At 36.7% G+C, this 20463-nt stretch overlaps 2 protein-coding genes across 2 annotated transcripts; both read right to left on the bottom strand.

Moving 5' to 3' along the window:
- Positions 1–3345: 3345 nt before the first annotated feature.
- LOC130052173 (G-protein coupled receptor 157-like) lies at positions 3346–6310 on the bottom strand. The gene is made up of 4 exons (XM_056156434.1): positions 5836–6310; positions 5539–5753; positions 5194–5283; positions 3346–4348 (listed from the first exon to the last, which is right to left on the bottom strand). Exons 1-4 carry the CDS (start codon positions 6260–6262, stop codon positions 4034–4036), a joined length of 1047 nt encoding a protein of 348 aa, XP_056012409.1. The 5' UTR covers positions 6263–6310; the 3' UTR covers positions 3346–4033.
- Positions 6311–14999: 8689 nt separating this feature from the next.
- On the bottom strand, positions 15000–19789 carry LOC125664031 (G-protein coupled receptor 157-like). The gene is made up of 4 exons (XM_048896530.2): positions 19302–19789; positions 19000–19214; positions 17332–17562; positions 15000–15005 (listed from the first exon to the last, which is right to left on the bottom strand). Exons 1-4 carry the CDS (start codon positions 19735–19737, stop codon positions 15000–15002), a joined length of 888 nt encoding a protein of 295 aa, XP_048752487.2. The 5' UTR covers positions 19738–19789.
- Between the last annotated feature and the right edge of the window lie 674 nt (positions 19790–20463).

Raw genomic sequence — 20463 nt, 5'->3', positions numbered from 1 at the left:
ATCTATCATCGTCGGAATCCCACGGTCGGTCGCTCTCCGTTTACCTACCGTGGGACACAACGCCAATATTTTCGCTGTAGAGTGTGTCTTAGCTTCTATATGCGATTGGTCGCTTTACCATTCCTCATTGCGATATTCAACCAATGACAAAGTCCCTTATTTCCAGTCCTCGGGAGCATAGAAAAACATGCTTTCGAAGCGAAGATTTTGACTACGTTTAAGTTAGACAAGTTGCAAAACTTTCAGCGAGATGCTTTATCTGCATTATTGGAGCGGAGGGTGTATTTGTGTCTATAAAGACAGGGGAGCGAAACGCCTGTGTTACTAAGCGTGTATTACTATGTACGAGTCTATGTACAGGTCTACATGTTCTCGCCATTTTTATCCACCATACGGGAGCAATGTGTATTTTAACGGACTTGGTATTTCATCAGTTTATATAGGTATGTTACACTTACTTGCGTATTACGTACTGCCGTAATTTGTTCCAGTTATATTGTCGGCACAATTTGAACCAGTAATTGCGACCTTCTTTACATTGTGTAAACACAATTGATATCTCACCTACTCTAATTACAAAACGACATGTGAACGGGATTGTAAGACCATATTTTAGTTCAAATTTGCATCTAATTTTTAAATTGTACCATGTATGACTGATTTTATTCACGTGCCATGTAGCAATGATGATAATTAACATAGCAGAGGCGGATCCAGGATTTCCAAAAGGGGGCACATGTGAAAGTGAAGTATTAGCCAAAATAATCAGCTATTTTGGGTACCAAATCTGGAGTTTTCATTCATATATCTTTGATAGTGGCACTTTCGGCGATTCCCATTGGTCCTCGATAGGTCACGTAAGGTCATGCATTTTAATGAGTTATGCGAAAATATCGGCGTTGTGTCCCATGGGAGGTAAACGGAGACCGACCGACCGTGGGTTTCCGACGATGGCGATCTATATGTAAACAAGAGGCCCATGGGCCTAGAATCGCTCTTTTGATACATTGTGGAACAGGCAAAAATTCTCACTAACCAAGATTCATCAATTATTAAAGTTTGATGATGTTAAGTCAAATAGTACCTAAAAATTTAAATGTAACTGTCCAAAAGTAGGTCACGGTGACCTACTTTTGGTCGACACACTGAAGACTCAAGATGCATCAACTGACAAGTCAAATAGTATTCAAATATAGCCGTCAAATTCCAAAAGAAGGCCACAGTGACCTGCTTTTTGGTCGACACACTCCAAAGACTCAAGGTGCATCAACTGCCAATGTTTGATAATTGAAGTCAAATAGTATCTGAAATATTCAGATATAAACGTCAAATTCCAAAAGTAGGTCACAGTGACCTACATTTTGGTCGACACACTCTGAGACTCAAGATCCATCAACTGACAAAGTTTGATGGTTGTAAGTCAAATAGTATCTGAAATATTCAAATATAGCCGTCAAATTCCAAAAATAGGTCACGGTGACCTACTTTTTAATCAACACACTCTGAAGACTCAAGATGCATCAACTGACAAAGTTTGATGATCCTAGCTTTCATAGTGTCCAAAATATGCTTCTAAAATTGAAAATGTGAAATTTGAATGTCTGCAAAATTCAAAAAGTAGGTCATTGTCACCTACTTTTTCTATAAATATGTTTCGAGGCCTCTATACGCATCAACTTACAATGTTTGATGATTCTAAACCTCTCGGTATCTGAAATGACAACCTAAAATGTATTCATAAATGATTAGCCATAAAATTCAGAAAGTAGGCCATGGTCACATACTTTTCATATGACGCAGTTTAAGGTCCCATGATCCATCAACTGACAACTTTTGATGATCATAGGCTCGAAAGAGTCCAAGATATGCATCAAAATCCATTTGATAATAACCTGCGAAATTCAAAAAGTAGGTCACCATGACCTACTTTTGAAACAACATGATATCAGGTCCTAAGATGCATCACCTGACAAAATTTGATGATTCTAGTCCTTATACTAAGCAAAATATCAAAGTTTTAACAAAACAAAATTTAAGGTCAACTTTGAAGTGAACTTGAGACCACACCCTTTGCCCCAGGATGATGCCTTGAACAATTTTTATCTACAACCTCTCCTCATCCTTATGCATAAGTTTGGTGATAATTTGCCTAGTGATTCTTGAGAAGAAGATATTTTAGCAACCACTACTTTTGTTTGCATTTTCCTAATTATCTCCCCTTGTTAAAGGGTCACAACTCTAGTTTTAGTACAAATGAAAGTCCTTGGGCCAAGGATACCCTGTGACAAATTTGACAAAAATTGGCCAAGGGGTTCTTGAGATATAGCCCTTTTTCCAAAAAGTTGACGCACACCGCACGCCAGACATATGGCCATATGATTAGCTCTTTGAGCCTTCGGCTCAGAAGAGCTAATAAAAACATGGCACGAGCCTTGTTTACATAACAAAGAATTGTGAGTGCTGTAACTTACTTGTAACCTATAAAAAGTTTAGTTGACCATTAGAAATATTTTCGTTAAAAAATGGAAAAATAAAATTTTCAGATCAATCGTGTCTGTGCCCCTTTAATGAATTCCAAACCTGGGTTTTCCCATTATGCATAACTTTAACTCCATAATAAAAGACACAACTTGTCTGTGTCTAATTTTTAGCACACATGTAGATAAAAAGTGGAGACTTCATACTTTTATTAGTACCTAAAATAAAAGCATTTCTTTAAATGAATTCATTTATGGAATAACGGCTCATGTGCATATGTGTAAAGCTTAAGATTTTTAAAGAAAATGCTATCTATTGATACATATAACTGACAAAAACTAAATCAGATATCAATGATAACAGTTCTATCAAAAAAGCTAAATTATATGCAAAATTTAAATTCCAGCTTTTGTTCTTCATACCATTTTGGAAATTATCACCTTTACAAATTCATCTGTTTCACAAAAGAGCAATTATGACTCATTTTGTGACGTCATAATGATACATATATATTATAACGATCTAGTTCGTCAATACAACCTATCATTTGGTCAAATGCTGTCTCACGTGTTTCATACCGATTGTTAAGCCGTTCTTGGCATACTGATTTTGACTGCGGATAACTCCGTTTACCTGATCAGGATATAGGGCACACAGCGGGTGTGACCGGTCAACAGGGGATGATTACTCCTCCTAGGCACCTGATCCCACCTCTGGTGTGTCATGGGGTCCGTGTTTGCCCAACTATCTATTTTGTATTGCTTGTAGGAGTTATGAGATTGATCACTGTTCGTTATCTTCACCTTGCATATACCTAACAAAAACTAAATCATATATCAATGATAACAGTACTATCAATAAGCTAAATCAAATGAAAAATTTAATTTCCAGGTTTTGTTCTTCATACCATTTTGGAATATATCACCTTGATAAATTCAGCTGTTTCACAAAATAGCAATTATGACTCATTTTGTGATTGCATAATGTACATACATGTACTACTGTGAAAATTATGTTATTCTTATAATGATGCACCCCCTATAGATTTTCTTAGCAAAAAATGAAAACTACGATTCTTTTAATTCCCATGACCAATTGCAAAAATGACTCATGTTAAAAAGTCTTGTTATGTATATTTTGAAACAATAAAGCATTCTACTGATTTTCAAAACTTGTAGAAATGGTGAAATCCGTAGATATTCTTATACATGCAAGTCTTTTTAGATAATTTTCACTTTCTCTTGGCCACCCACGATTTTTAGGCCAGTAAATTTACTATTTCGACATATACTGTCGGTTTTAGATACAATAGTTTTATTACTGTATTCTACGATATCGTGCGCATTATCCTCGATAAACTTTCCCACCTAATAGTCTACTAATATTTACACATTGTAATCCAGAGAAAGATTTAAGCTTCATGCATTTATCAGCATAGGTTTTATTTACATAATTTTAAACTCGTTCAAGGTTATAATGCGGGCATCCGTTTATATTTGTGGTTTTGTTACTCTAGCTAAAAGTTTAATTGCTTTATTTCTTTTTTAATGTTTGTTTATTCATTTACATTTAAATTTTCATTATTTGACATTTCATCATTTCCGCTCCGGGCCCTGATTTGCTTCCAATACTTTCGTACGACAGCGGGGTTAGTGATCAGATAGAATACAAAATTCACAAACGCCAAACTGCCATCTCCAAAACTTTGTAGATTCAACAGCCATTCATTTGCCTTATCGCTAACTTGTACATCAAACACATACAAGAAGAAACGGGTTGTGCCGAAGCAACGAGTGACCACCAAAATTATCCACGCAAAGCAAAATCTCCACATCATTAACGACTGATCTTCATAATGTTTCTGATCTTCCTAAAATGAAAAACGAGGAATCATTTTAAAGCAAGTGAACGACAGGTTCAGAACAATCCTTTACAATCAATATCTACTGAGATATTGAGGTTATTGTCATATTGTTTTACCTATAAAATACTCCATATCCACTGGTTAGGTTGGAATGTAGGGGTTTGTAAAACCTTGCCAATAAACAACATGTACAAAAATAAAGATATTGAGGTTATGGTCACTTTTATGTCTTGTCTGCATTTCGTCTTACAGTTAAACATTCAATTAATACAAGTTTTGATTTGAACAAGTGTAATTGCATGATTGCATTAATACCATTCTCGAAAAACATTTTTGCTTTGAAACATCTCTTGTGAAGCGAGGGCCAGTAATAGATAAAACAGGTACATCAAATGTTTATAATGTCTGCAATGTGAATATTTAAGTATCAAAATGCTGCATATTTTCCCTCAAATATTGTTTATAATTGAACAAAATAATGTGGGCAATGCTTGCTTAGGTCGATATACACACACCAGACATCCCAAATAAAATCAACAGCAATAGGCTGCATGAGACATATGCCCTTAAGTTCTAACTACAGAATAAATATACCTAACGTATACCCACTTCCTGTAAACCAACCTTTATTCGCGTGCGAGAAAATTTCGCGAGATTCGTGAGAATCTCATCATCACGAATAATTCTCGTCGTGAACCAGTCCTTGAATGTCTGAAATCTGTAATGAAAAAGACTCGATCGAGAAAGTTATTCGCCACAAACCCGTTTACCCCAGGTTAATCGCGAAATAAAGTAGACGCGAATCAAAGTTGGTTTACAGTATCTTGTATTGATTTATGATTTATACTCACTCTGTTCTGTGACTGGTCATCTACATCTTCATTATCTTCCATTCTCACAAAACGTCTTTGATTGGTAACATCTTCTGGGAAGCGAGCGCCCTAACCAGCAATAAATAAAACTGGTATATCAAATGTTTGTCATTTTTGCAATGTGAATACTACTGTAAAGCATTGAAATGCTTCAAATTCTCCCTAAGATCATGCGCGCTCGGGTCTATACTTTCGTCAGGCAATCCAAATTAACAGTGATTTGCCGCAGTATACATATACCCTAACTACATGTACTGAATAAATGTATCCCATATATACCAATTTATTTTTATTCATTTTATATATATATATATATATACGTACTTCCTTTCTGCCACAACTTGTAAGTTTCATGCAGAGTACAAACATAACGAACGTAATGATGTAGGTCAAAATTTCCCAGAATTTCCCCGCAAAAAGCATCCACAGAATTCTTTCGCCTTTGGATGGAAAGTCCCGCACCCAGCACCAAGGTCCGCTGTATTCCGCACTATCTTCACCCAGAGCTCCGGCTGATACCGCGCTAATGACAATTATACCTGTAAATGGTCACATTTCATGTACTGTGGTTGAAACAAGAGAGAGAGATACATATTGAGAGAGAGAAAGAAAGAGATATACCTGGTAAAATCCATCCGACAAAGTGCAAAATCCCCTCCCTTAACCGTGATGGTCTGTCATGACCTCTGTAGTATAGATATAACGTGATCAGTAAATTACAGGTCCAAGCAAACGACACCAGACTTCCGTACGTCGTAACAAAGCTTTGACCCTTGCAAAGCAGGTCATTGCTGGCATCATCTGACACTATACTGCAGTTAGTACTGGTCACATTGTCAATTTCCTCGTACAGGTCATAGTACCGCATATCCCCCACAATGTAACCAACGGCATACATAAAATCACCTATCGTCATGAACACGAACATCGTGGCTAGTCGATCATGGTGGAGGTTTAGGCTGTATTCAATGAATATAAGAATTCCGCTGATAACCGATAGGCCACTGCTCACAAATGTGATAATTGTTGCACGTAACAGACAATGCATGTTTAGTAAATCTTATTGCCTTTAATTGAGATGCCGTGTATCCCAGCTGAAGATCACAGTATTAGTTATCAGATAATAACCGGGAAGTTGAATTATTTTCTCATTATCCAATCATTGCTCGGTTCTAGACGCAGATTGATTAATAGTATGCATGCATAAGGTCATAAGATAAGATATGAAAATTAAAGTAGTACATTGTAGCTGGAATTAACAACAGCGCTCAAGGCACGCAACCTCAGTCATCTAATCATCACATTTTTAGGAAGCAAATATCATTTGGCCTATTAGAGCTACCATTGTCTGGATTTCAACATCCTTTAGTAACAGTAGATACATTTCATTCAGAAATGGTGGACACATTCTTACAGATTAAGTATAAGTTAGTTGCACAACATTTTGCTCTCAATGTACAAGTGGGTACATGAATCGGCATATTTATTTTTATGTGTCATCTTTTTGCTGTATACTTTATGTAGTTTGTATTTTTGTGCATATATATTGTACATCTGTAATTTTAGGAGATCAGCATATTGAAATACCATTTTGCATTGTTAATGTGATCCCCATTAATCATGAATATAGATAAGGGTGAAAGATGAAGATAACGAACGGTGATCAATATCATAACTCCTATAAGCAATTATACAAAATAGAGTTGGGCAGACACGGACCCCTGGACACACCAGAGGTGGGAGCAGATGCCTATGAGGAGTAAGCAGCCCCTGCCGACCGGTTACACCCGTCGTGAGCTCTATATCTTGATCAGGTAAACGGAGTTATCGGCAGTCAAAATCAGTATGCCAAGAACGGTCTAACAATCGGTATGAAACACATATTTGACCCAATGTGAAGTTGTATTGGCAAACTAAATCTTTATAACGACCATAGAATTTGCGAAATGCTGACTTTAAACGAAAATGGTGTTTCCAGGGGGTCCGTGTTTGTCCAACTATCTTTTTGTATTGCTTATAGGAGTTATGATATTGATCACTGTTCGTTATATTCACCTTTCTTGGAACTCCTGCACCATCAACTTGTTTGTCAGTAGCCTGCTTCGATTTAAAAACAGGCCATAAGCAGAACAAGCTCTTGCGTATCGAATCAGTTAAGAGATATAATGTCAGAGGAAACAAGATTTACCTCACACAAGAGAAAATACAAAGCGACGTGGGTGTCACCAGACAACACTACGGGGAACCACATTGACAACGTGTGGATATCCAAGAAATTCTAAAGATCGTTTCAGGACATCCGAGTGTGAAAGGGAACAGTTGTGGCAATAGACTACCACCTTGTGACTTCTAGGATGAAAGTCGCAGATTAATCCTGTGGAGACATCAGACAGATAGAAGTTTAATTTGAGATTTCTCAAAGACTAGTAGACACAAACAAGAACAGGTTCCAAGTTGTACATGTGTTAGCATCGTCGGAAACCCACGGTCGGTCGCTCTACGATTACCTACCGTGGGTCACAAGACCGATATTTTCGCATAACTCATGAAAATGTGTGATCTTGCGTGACCTATCGAGGACCAATGGGAATCGCCGTAAATATTCCCGGTACTCAAAGTGTCTGCTTTAATGGCGGCACCCATGAAAGTGTGTGTTTTGTTCTGCCATTATCAAAGATATATAGATGAAAACTCAAGATTTGGCTGATTATTTTATCTAATACTTCACTTTTACATGTGCCTCCCCCCCCCCCCCCATGGAAATCCTGGATCCGCCTCTGGTATGTTTATTATCAACACTGCTTCATGGCACGTGAATAAAATCAGTCATGCAGGATACAATTTAAAAATTAGATGCAAATTTGAATTAAGATATGGTCTTACAACCCCGTTACCTCCCCTGTCTTTATAAACACAAATACACCCTCCGCTTCAATAATGCAGATAAAGCATCTCGCTGAAAGTTACTTAAACGTAGTCAAAAGCATGCTTTTCTATACTACCGAGGACTGGAAATAAGGGGCTTTTTCATTGGTTGAATATCACAATAAGGAATGGTTTCCGACGATGATGTGTTAGTGAGTGAAAAAATTGATTTCCACAGATCATGGCCATAAACAGGAAATATGATCAAAACAACATCTAAAGAATTACTGGCCCCTAGAAAGAGTTAACGGAAATGATCGGATATCAGAGGATACTCTACAGAAAATCCAGACAAGGACATATAAGAAAGAAGCACTTAATGGATACCAGACAAGAGCGAGCAAAGCTGCAACACATGCAGAGTTATTGAAGCACACAAGGTAGTTAGGGGTAGTGTTAAGAAAGACAACAGAGAGCACTGCGAGCCCGCATGGAATCCAATTGGAGGCAGTAGAGATGCTGCTTTCTCTGTTTGAGAAGATATGAAACATTAGCGAATACCTGCAGACTAAGCGGAGGAACATATGATAAAGTTACCAAAGAATGGAGACCTCAACAACTGTGAACTACCGAGACATTACACTCCTACCGGTACCTTGGAATATTTTCTCAACAAGATTCTCCTGGATTATGTGAGATGTATAGTTGATGACAATGTCCCAAACAACAAGGCGTTCTTTAGACGCAACAGATCCTACGCGGATAAGATCAGTACTCTGAACATTATTCTTGAACAATCCTTGGAGTCAATTGTCTCCTCATACATTACCTGATCAGGATATAGGGCTGACGGCGGGTGTGACCGGTCAACAGGGGATGCTTACTCCTCCTAGGCACCTGATCCCACCTCTGGTGTGTCATGGGGTCCGTGTTTGCCCAACTATCTATTTTGTATTGCTTGTAGGAGTTATGAGATTGATCACTGTTCGTTATCTTCACCTTGCATGTACATGTATGTTAATCACTAGGATTCGACGTGAAAATTGGTATCCGTCAAGAATTTCACCTGTCGCCATCTATCTTCCGCTTACCATTAATAGAGTAATAAAAACGACAACAGACAAGACAAAAATCGACATCCAAGTAACACAACTGAACGACTCGGATATTGCTTTCCCAACCGAAAACAGATGCAAAATGAGAAACCAAGAAGGGCATCCATATCCTTGCAAGTACCCTTCAGATGTATTAGTATATGTTCCTTAGCAATTTACACCTTGCTAAAATTGTCCAAGACAGAAAATTACCTACCAGATAAATGAAACGATTATTATTCAATTTAAACGTTTTGAAGTGCAAATGTGTACCTTCTGGATACACGAATTTTCGTGTTAATGATGCAAAATAACATGTAAAATATCATTAAAAAATAACTTAAGGTGGAGCGTTCGTATAGTTGGCATCCTGATTAAAGAGGCCGTACTATATATCAAATTCAAACTAACAAATAGGGTTGTTAGTAAATCATTCAAGTATTTCTTTATCAATTTTTTGGGGTCCTAATTGAAAATCAATATTGCCTTTCGAATTTGATTCACTGCTAGACCAGTCATTTTATGTGTTCAGTGTTCAGCATTCAGTATAAGCATTGTTATCTTAATTATCATATATATATATATATATATATATATATATATATATATATATATATAAGAGCGGAAAACAGAACCTGTGCATTATAAAATTTAGTATAATTTTTCTATATTTATTGTTTATATTTATAAAATTTAAACAATTTATAAAGGTGATGTTTTTTAACAATATCGGATAGTACGCGGCTCAGATGCACGGACTTTTGCATTGTTAGTGAACACATGTTGTTTATTGAAATGTTCGTAAGCACGAGTTTTACTGGTCAATACTGTTTGGAGTAAGAAGTGTAAAAGGTTTGTTTGGACACTATGCGTTAAGGAAAGCACTTTAGTTTTGACAACATTTAGCCTTCTGTCATGTCACGACTCAGCGAAAACCAACGTAATCGTGCTGTTGGGATGCTTCAAGTTGGAATGGCACAAAATATCGTAGCAAGACACTTTGGAGTTCATCGGAACACCATCCAGTCATTATGGAGACGTTTCCAACAATCTGGTAACACTCGGGATAAACCACGTTCTGTGCGTCCTCGTGTGACGTCGCGTCGACGGGACAACCACATTAGACTTGTGCACCCGAGAAATCGTTTCCAGACAGAAAGTTTGACTGCTCGTAGCATTCCTAGACTTTGACCAATCAGTCCAAGAACTGCATGTGCGTAATCGTCTGCGCGAGCACAACATCAAGACGTCCAGTGGTGCGCCCAATACTGCTTCAACGTCATTGTATCGTTAGACAAGCGTGGTGCAGACGACATCTGCGATTCAGAATACAGGACTGAGCCAATAATCTGTTCACTGATTAATCCAGATTTCATTTGGATAGCAGTTACGGTCGTTGTAGAGTGTATCTTCGCGTTGGGGAGCAGTACGAGGACACTAGTGTTGTGCAACGACGACCAATTAGGTGGAGGTAGCTTTATGGTGTGGGGTGGAATATCAGTACATGGAAGGACCACTCTACAAATTGTCAATGGAAATCTCACCGGCGTACGCTATCGAGACGAAATTATTCAGCGCCATGTGATACCCTTCATACAGAGACAGAAAAATCACATCACTCTGCAGCAAGACAACGCAAGGCCACATGTTGCACGTGTAGTCAGGGAATTTGTTTTCAACAGAATGTCGATGTCTTCTCTTGGCCAGCTGTTTCCCCCGATTTATCGCCGATCGACCACGTCTGGTATGAAATGGAACGAAGTCTACGCCGTTTACCAAATCAGCCAGTGACATTAGGTGATTTAGGCCAGGCTTTAACCAACATCTGGAATAACATCCCTAAAGCATTTCTGAACACTTTAGTGACATCAATGAGGCGCTGTTGTCAAGCATGCGTGAATGCAAGTGGTGGTCACACGCGTTATCAATTTTGTTAATTCAAGTTCGAATACCAGTGTCTTTCAAGTGTGCTGAAATTGATGTTATTCGACGTTAACATTAATGGATAGTAAAATGTTGTAACGAATACATTTGTTAACAGTATTACAAAAAAAGTCATAAACGAATGAAGGGAAACAGTTTTTACGTTAGGCATATTATGACGCCATGGACAATTCAGTGTATTTCCGTTTTATAAACTTTATACAGAAAATACTATTTCCCGACGAGAAAAAGAAAGACATTTTATTAAGACTTTAAAACCGGCCCTCAATAGCTTACTGTGAAATATGTTTACTGTTATTATCTCTGACGTCATATTTAACTTTGTGTACTGTTTATTCTATTTCTTTTAATATCTTGTACCGGACATTGTGATTTTTTTTAAATGGATATACATGTATATATGGTTAACCAACAGTGTCGTGGCCGTTTCAGTGCTTTTATAAATTTCTTGACTTGTCTTGTATCTTTTCAGATCCGACACTTTAAGAAAGTAGGGAGTTGTTGGGTTTTTTGTGCTTATATATATATATATATATATATATATATATATATATATATAATGAAAATATATTAGCAACAACGCCTACACCAATCATAGGCGTAGCTTGGGTTCGAATATTACCGAGGCAGGGGGTCTGGGGGGGGGGGCTGTGCCCCCCAGAAGCTATCGACATTTTAACAACGTAAAAGGTGGGTTTTTTTTACCGAGGCAGCTGCCTCGGTAGCCTCAATGGAAGCTACGCCACTGCCAATCCAGGAACTGCTGTTGGCCTTAAAACACATATAACTAAACTTGAGTAAACTGGAACTCAGCAATGCAAATATAATGAATTTTTGAATCTGGCAAACCTTTTTTTTTCTTCTTGGACAGACTCTGATTAAAAATTATACTTATCATTATTTGTATTTCACATTTGATCTTGCATTTTATATCAACACAACCTAGCTATGATTATATAATTATAATACTTTATTTCAAAAATTGATTGATTTTACCATACTTATATACTTGTATCAAAATGACATCACATTTCTTTCTCTCTCACCATCCCTCTCTTTCTATTTCCACCAGTCTTTCTCTCTACCCACCTCTCTTATTCTCTCTCAACTCCTCTTTTATCTATATATCATATGCATAAGTTTATATGTGTATGCATTTGTACACTTATTTGTACATTTATGTGACATGGATCCCAATAAATTTGTATATAAAAAGTATTAAGTTCGCCACTTCTCCTTCAATAATTTCAAACGATTTCTTTCTGTATTACCAAACACTAGTTCAAAGGGACTGAATCCAAGATACTCCTGAACTGCTTATCGTGCAGAAATTAAAACACGGTGTAGCCCTTCATCTCAGTCTTTATCATACTGGTAACAATTGGTCTTTATCATAGTTTTAAGGATTTGATGAAAACGTTCAAGAGCCTCATGATACTCAAGATGATAAACTGTAGCCTGTTGAAAGAACTCCTACACAAAATTCGAATTTTAAACTGTATGACTAACCTTAGCACTCCTATAAAACTTAAAACATTTTTGTTACGTAATGGTTTGTGATTTTGTACATTATGTAAAACTTATACGGTACCAATTTTGATGCACCAGATGCGCATTTCGACAAATAATGTCTCTTCAGTGATGCTCAACCGAAATGTTTGAAATTCGAAATAACAATGAAGTTTTAGAGCTATTATAGCCAAAAACAGTGTGTCAAAAAAAGTGGAGTCAAAATCGTCTAAAGATAAGAGCTATGCGTGAGGGGGATAATCCTTAATTTTGAAATGAATTTCTAAATTTTATAACAGCAATTAAATATACATCCGTATTTTCAAGCTAGTAACGAAGTACTTAGCTACTGGGCTATAGAGACCCTCGGGGACTAACAGTCCACCAGCAGAGGCCTCGACCCAGGGGTCATAATGTAAAATTTATACTGTACCAATCTTGATGCACCAGGTGCGCATTTCGATAATAATATAGCATAATAAATAAATATATTTGGTTATTTAACAGCACCTGTAATTGTACGTAAGTTGACAATACTGTCGATTATTAACTTAATGGACTTTTTTCAACTTTTAAATGTACTATTACAGGTAACTTAATTTACAGATTTTAAATGTTGAATGCATGTAAAATACATGTACATAAAAAGCATTTTTTCCTGGAAGTCAACAGTAATGATGAAGCAAATTTTCAATTTAATACACATTTGCACATAAATATCAAACATTTGTAAGTTTCAAACATATATCATCCTTGGATATGAGAAATATCCAATGCGAAATGACACATATCCTGATGCATGATAATTTCACAACATGCACATCAAGAAGTTTTCTTTAACAATAATCAAAACGTTTCATCCTTTTCACATAGTTTGCACATCACATTTGCCCATGATAGATGCAATTCATGAAATGTATGAAAATCTATTGAACAACATATCCTCTTTTTGGATTAAAATTCAAATGAGAATAACGCATCTTTTGATGTTCATCTCACTAAATATGCTTCAAGCGGAATCATTTTTTAAAACAGGAGCCATAACCTATTTATGCAAGGTGAAGATAACGAACAGTGATCAATCTCATAACTCCTACAAGCAATACAAAATAGATAGTTGGGCAAACACGGACCCCATGACACACCAGAGGTGGGATCAGGTGCCTAGGAGGAGTAAGCATCCCCTGTTGACCGGTCACACCCGCCGTCAGCCCTATATCCTGATCAGGTAAACGGAGTTATCCTCAGTCAAAATCAGTGTGCCAAGAATGGCTTAACAATCGGTATGAAACACGTCAGACAGCATTTGACCCAATGCGAGGTTGTATTGACGAACTAGATCGTTATAACGACCATAGAATTTGCAAAATGCTGACTTCAATCGAGACTGTTGAAATCCCTGTACCATCAACTTCTTTGTCAGTAGCTTACCTCGATTTAAAAACTGACTATATCCAGAACAAGCTCTTGCATATCGAATCAGTTGAGATATATAAACACCATATGCAGGTGATAATGGAAGATTACTACACAAATATGGGAAGTTTACGATGTACTTGCAAGCTTCCACGATCCTCAGATCCAGGTTTAGATCAAATTTTGACCGTGGTCTGCTACTTTCTTTTTCCATATCTAGTATGCCACTCAAAATGTCATCTGTGTTGGTTTTTTCCTCTGGATCTCTGTATTTTGATTTTGAGTTAGAAATGTATTTTCTCCATCGGGTGAGGACATCTTCATTCATGACAGTTAACATGGGAAGTAATCAGAAATTAAGCGAGTTATCGTTGCCCTTTTGTTGTTTTGTTTTGAAATGCCACTCAGTCTCCAGACTATCAAGCAGGGGCGGATCCAGGAATTGCGGTTACGGGGGCGCCACTTTATGAGGCAGTGGGTCCAGGACGAAGCCTTGGTTGGGGTCCAGGGGGTGAAGCCCCCGTAAGCTCCTGGATTTTACAGATTTTATGGGGCTTGGAATATCTCTCCTATTTAGTCATTTGTACTATTTTCCATCATTTTGATAAGGTGAAATTATTCAAATAACCCACATTTTAAGGGTTTTTCGGAAAAAAATAAGTTTCCCCAATAAAGTAATTCAAGAAATCAAAAGATTTTCTCATTCATTTCTCCGAGAGTGGAAGAAAATATTGCTTCTTTTATCGTTTAGTACATTTTCGATTTAACTTAAATTTGAAAATTTTAGGGGGAAGGTGCGCGCGCCGGCTGCGCCCCCTATAAATCCGCCACTGTCAAGTGTGTTAAATAGTAATAGAAAAGACGCAAACATCACCTAGGACAGTTTGTTAATTAAGGTATAGGGTCTAAGATATTGGTAAAATTTTGCATGTTCCAAAATGGTGGCGAAATTAAAGATCATAACTAGAAAATCACAAAAAGTTCTTCAGAATGTTTACAATCACATCGAATACGATAATAATTACAAAATAATTCCCTGTTCTCATTTGCCTAAACTGGTACCCAGTTGACGTCGCATCCCTTATGTTTATGCGTAGCCACCAATCAGCGGGGTACCAGTTTAATATATTGTCCTCCAGACAAACATTTTATAAAGGGCTAAAACTTCAAAATGACTTCAATTTCAAAGCGCTGCGGCTATAGATAACTCATAATTAATACTACAAATTTGTTTTTTGGAGTTCTTGCAAAATATTGTAACGTCATGTTTGAGATAAAAGATAGACGCTATGCCCTTCGGGCCTCAAACTGTTCTTTCTATCAAACAATGGACAGTTTCCGTACTTTATCCTTTACTGAAAAGCTTGGTACATGTAAGGGTCTTAATTATGGTCTTTACAATATATTTTGTACTTTCTGAATTTTTTCTTTACACGTCCGGCACTAATTCATAAGCTTTTAAGAGCGTGGCCTTGACCTTGTCATAACCTGAACTCTCAGATATGACCAGCGTTGAGAATACCTCAGGCTCTTTGCCAATCAATGCACTTTGTAACACTGTGGACCAAATATATCGAGACCATTTCAAATTTTCTGCGATTTTCTCAACGTGTCGAAAAATATTTCGGACACTAGCTTAATAATTTAGTAGCTACATTCAGTCCTGGTAGGTCTGTTCTGTCGTTATTTTAGCAAGTTCACTCATTTGTTTTGGAAAAGCATATGATTTTAAAATTTCTTTCTCCAAAACTTTTTTGGCAATCCCTTGTTTTTTTGTAAACGTTTTAATCTATAACCCAAAATGCACAGTTAATCTAATCAACTTATCTTTTATTCAAGGCATCAAATACCTGAATGTTCAGCGAGACAAGAAAATGTGTGGCTTAATGTGAAAGGTGAAGATAACGAACAGTGATCAATCTCACAACTCCTATGAGCAATACAAAATAGATAGTTGGGCAAACATGGACCCCTGAACACACCAGAGGTGGGATCGAGTGCCGAGGAGGAGTAAGCATCCCTTGACGACCGGTCACACACGTCATCAGCCCTATATGCCTCATTTCTGTTGATTATGGAATCCAACAAATGAAATAGATACATATCTTGAAAAATACAATAACTCTTTATCCCGGACGAGCCCACAATTTCGTGATGAATCAGAATACACTTTTAATCTCTGCACAAAGAATTCAAAGATTTACCAATTTATTTACAATTATTTATAGACAAATAAATTGATATAACCAATAATTTACAATACATGTACGTTTAACCAAAGTTCACAAAAACAGTGTCCGATGCGGATTACCGCCCGAGAATATAAACTATCACAGATCGAATGTTAAATTCAATCAATCCCCAGTCCAAATGTAATTCCAGGGGGTGCTTAACGGGCGCTTGATACCCGAAAATTTCAGTCTTTCCTTTCTATAACATACGGCGTTATGGCAAAAGAAATGGTATGCCATCTTTCTATTCAACTCTGACAAACAGTTCTAAAAATAGAACGTATAGGATCCTGTCTAGGTTACAAGTGTGAATCAAGTGCAATGTATTACACAACAAATACCATTCAATGTAAAATTTCAAATTACAGGCTGTACTCTATATTTACCATTTTGAAAAAAAAAAATCTGCATTTACAATTCCAGCTGTTTTGAATCCAAATTTCAAAAAATGACTATAATAACTCATTTTGTGACGCCACCATGTACATACTACAGTGAAACTTTAGTTAATCTTCCGAATGATGCACCACGCAACTAGGTAAGGGCTTCCATACTGAAATGCACTATAATAATGGGGTGAAATTACACCTCAAATTCACAGGTATCATTACACTTGTTACGGTTAAACACCGAAACGATACTACTTATATGTTAACTGTGACTGAGCTACCATAAATTACCGTAAATTATCCTTATAATAATTTCCCATGACGTCGGTTGAATATCACGTAACAGTTTATTTTTGGAAAACAGCAATAGCCTCTACTTCTGAACAAAAGTTCAGGTTCATGCGGGTAACCAGCTGAATTTTTATCGATATACTATGTATTCAGGTACAATATTACGTTTGTGGTTTTGTTACCATAGCTGAAAGCTGAGAGTCGAATTCCTTTATTTCTTTTACTTTCTATTCAATTCTAATAATTTTCATATGTCTATTTTTATGATATAACTAATCATTTTGAATTATCCTCTATTATATTAGGATTAATTAGTGAACCAGACCTTTCCCTTTTGCAGCATCGGATTCCCCCCCCCCCCCCCCAATATTCTCGTACGACAGAGGGGTTAGTGAACAAATAGAATACAAAATTCACAAACGCCAAACTGCCATCTCCAATACTTTGTAAATTCAACAACCATTCATGTGATGTATCGCTAACTTGCGCATCAAACACATACAAGAAAAAACGGACTGTGCCGAAGCAACGGACGCTCAACAAAATTATACACGCATAGGGAAATCTCCGGATCCTCAATGACTGGTCATCTACATGTTCCTTATCTGCCTAAAATGTAAAACGGGGATTCCTTTTAAAGTAAGTGACCGTCAGATTCAAAACAATCATATCTAATCAGTATGAAGATATGGAGGTTGTGGTATTTGGCATAATAAGTAATGTACACTTTTATGCCGTGTCTCCATTTCTTCTTACTGTAAAACAGTTAATCAATACAAGTGTAATTGTATACTAATCTCGGAAAACATCTTTGCTTGGAAATATCTTTTGCGAAGCGAGCGCCCTAACCAGCAATAGATAAAACTGGTACATCAAATGTTTGTCAATTTTGAAATGTGAATACTACTTTAAAGTATTGAAATATTCGAAATGCTTCAAATTCTCCCTAAAATCAACTGACATGTACATGTGTTTCATATAGGGTTTATAGATGATAAATCATTTAAAATTGTGATTTTATAATTGTGAATTTTCTTTACTTTTTGCATTGTGTTTACAAATCCATTGTTGAAAATTAATTGTTTTACTTCATGTTTGATCTCGAGGAAGCGCATATTCACACGTGTTCGCAATTCTCAACTTTGACACCTCTTTTCTAATTAGTTTGCCAATACGACCTATCATTTGGTCAAATGCTGTTTCATACGAATTGTTAGGCCGTTCTTGACACACTGATTTTGACTTCGGATAACTCCGTTTATCTTATCAATATATAGGGCTCACAACGGGTGTGACCGTTCGACAGGGAATATTTACTCCTCCTAGGCACCTGATCCCACTTCTTCTATATCTAGGGGTCCGTGTTTGCCCAACTCTCTATTTTGTATTGCTAATAGGATTTATGAGATTGATCACTGTTCGTTATCTTCACCTTCCATAGTGGTAATTGGTATTTACAATCTATCAAATGTAAAACTTATAAGGTACCAATTTTGATGCTCCAAATCTAAGATAAGATTTTAGGGTTGTATTTTCTTTGATTTGGTTATGCTTATCTCGTACTCATTTTACTGTTGTAAATTAATGTCATAGAGCTTAAACTTGAATTTGCAACTATCTTTAGTTTATTTCACGTTAATTTAAAATGTAAGTAGGAGGGTCTGTCAAAGTTGAAATATCTGAGTTTGCTTGAGAATATTCTACCAGAATTCTTGGTGAAATTAAGGTTAACTTTTTCTTTATGAACTTTTTTTTATCCTTGTTAAACTCAGATATACTAAAACCTGACTTTGTGAAATTCATGTTTATTTTGTTGTTATTCGGATTTGAATAAATTTCAAAACTTTAGATAATAGATGTGTTTCTACATAGATATTATTGTACAACAAAGTTTGATTCATGCGTGCTCGGGTCGATACTTTCGACAGGCAATCCAAATTAACAGTGATTTGTCGCAGAATACATATACCCTAACTACATGTACTGAATAAATGTATCCCACATATACCAATTTATTTTTATTCATTTTGTAATTTATATACCTACTTTAATTCTGTTACAACTTGTATGTTTCATGCAGAGGACAAATATGACGAACGTAATGATGTAGGTCAAAATTTCCCAGAATTTCCCCGCCAAAAGCATCCACAAAATTTTTTCGCCTTTGGATGGAACTTTCCGCACCCAGCACCATGGAACGCCATAATCGTCTCTATCTTCACCCAGGGCTCCGACTGATACAGCGATAATGACAACTACACCTGTAAACAGTTACTCCATTCATTTATTTGATCATTTCATGTACCGATTGGTTATGGTTAAAACGAGAGAGAGAGAGAGAGAGAGACCTGGCAAAATCCATCCGACAATGTGCATAGTCCACTCCCTTAACCGTGATGGTCTGTCATGGCCTCTGTAGTATAAATATAAAATGATAAGTAAATTACAGGTCCAAGCAAAAGACACCAGACTTGCGTACGTCGTAACAAAGCTTTGACCCTTGCAGAGCAGGCCGCTGCTGGCATCATCTGACACTGTATTGCATTTGCAATCAGTACCAATCACATAGGCGTTGGTTTCCACATAAAGGTCATAATATCTCATATTTCCCACAATGTAACCAGCGGCATACATAACGTCAACAATCGTCATGAACACGAACATCGTGGCTAGTCGATTGTGTTGGAAATTAATGTTGTATTCGATGAAAATAAGAATTCCACCGACAACTGACAGACCACTGCTCACAAGATTGAGAATTGCTGCACGCCACAGAAGTTCCATGATCAGTATATGTAGAAATCAGTGCATTTAATTGAAATGCAATACCTCTCAGCTGAAGATCACTTTTGTAATTATTAGTTAGTAGTACTAATTCTGGCTCTGAATCTAACTTATATCAGATAATAACCGGGAAGTTGAATTATTTTCTCATTATCCAATCATTGTTTGCCTGTAACTATAGATGAATTAAATCATGCATGTATACAATTGTAAGATAAGATACGAAAACTGAAATAGAAACTGAACTAAACAACAGCGCTCAAGGCACGCAACCTCAGCCATCTAATCGTCACATTTTAGGACACAAATATCATTTGTCCTATCAGAGCTACCATTGTCTGGATTTACACATTCTTTATTATACTGTGGAATCATTTTATTTCATGGGGGATGTCCGTGGTTAAGCAAAACTTTACTGGTTTGTGGGGACGTAATTTCGTGGGTTAGCGATACGTTGTTACTAGGAAAGACAACTCTAATTGGTTTTTAAAAATCGAGGACGTTAATTTGTGGGCAAGAGTGCACGAACATCAATCCCCATGAACAATGATGATTCCACAGACTTCAGTAGTAGATAATTTTCATTCAGAAATGATAAATGTATTCTTATAGATTAAGCATGCTAGTTGCACAACCTTTTGCTTTCAATTTACAAGTGGGTACCTGAATACATTATGAATAAGGATATCAGTTTAGGGTCTACGACGAGACGTTTACATCATGGTC

The sequence above is a fragment of the Ostrea edulis genome, chromosome 1 (assembly GCF_947568905.1).
Source record: "Ostrea edulis chromosome 1, xbOstEdul1.1, whole genome shotgun sequence".
NCBI classification, from domain to species: Eukaryota; Metazoa; Mollusca; class Bivalvia; order Ostreida; family Ostreidae; genus Ostrea; species Ostrea edulis.
Note: the sequence above shows the minus strand (reverse complement) of the source record. Positions and strands in the feature narration are given on the sequence as shown.

Bases quoted from the DNA above. Each gene is read 5' to 3' on its own strand.
- LOC125664031 (XM_048896530.2), bottom strand. From the start codon at position 19,737: ATGGAACTTCTGTGGCGTGCAGCAATTCTCAATCTTGTGAGCAGTGGT. The intron at 19,215-19,301 runs GTCTCTCTCTCT...AACTGTTTACAG, and splicing joins TGTCGGATGGATTTTGCCAG to GTGTAGTTGTCATTATCGCT. The intron at 17,563-18,999 runs GTAGGTATATAA...TTTACATTTTAG, and splicing joins CAAGTTGTAACAGAATTAAA to GCAGATAAGGAACATGTAGA.
- LOC130052173 (XM_056156434.1), bottom strand. From the start codon at position 6,262: ATGCATTGTCTGTTACGTGCAACAATTATCACATTTGTGAGCAGTGGC. The intron at 5,754-5,835 runs GTATATCTCTTT...GACCATTTACAG, and splicing joins TGTCGGATGGATTTTACCAG to GTATAATTGTCATTAGCGCG. The intron at 5,284-5,538 runs GTACGTATATAT...ATTGCTGGTTAG, and splicing joins CAAGTTGTGGCAGAAAGGAA to GGCGCTCGCTTCCCAGAAGA.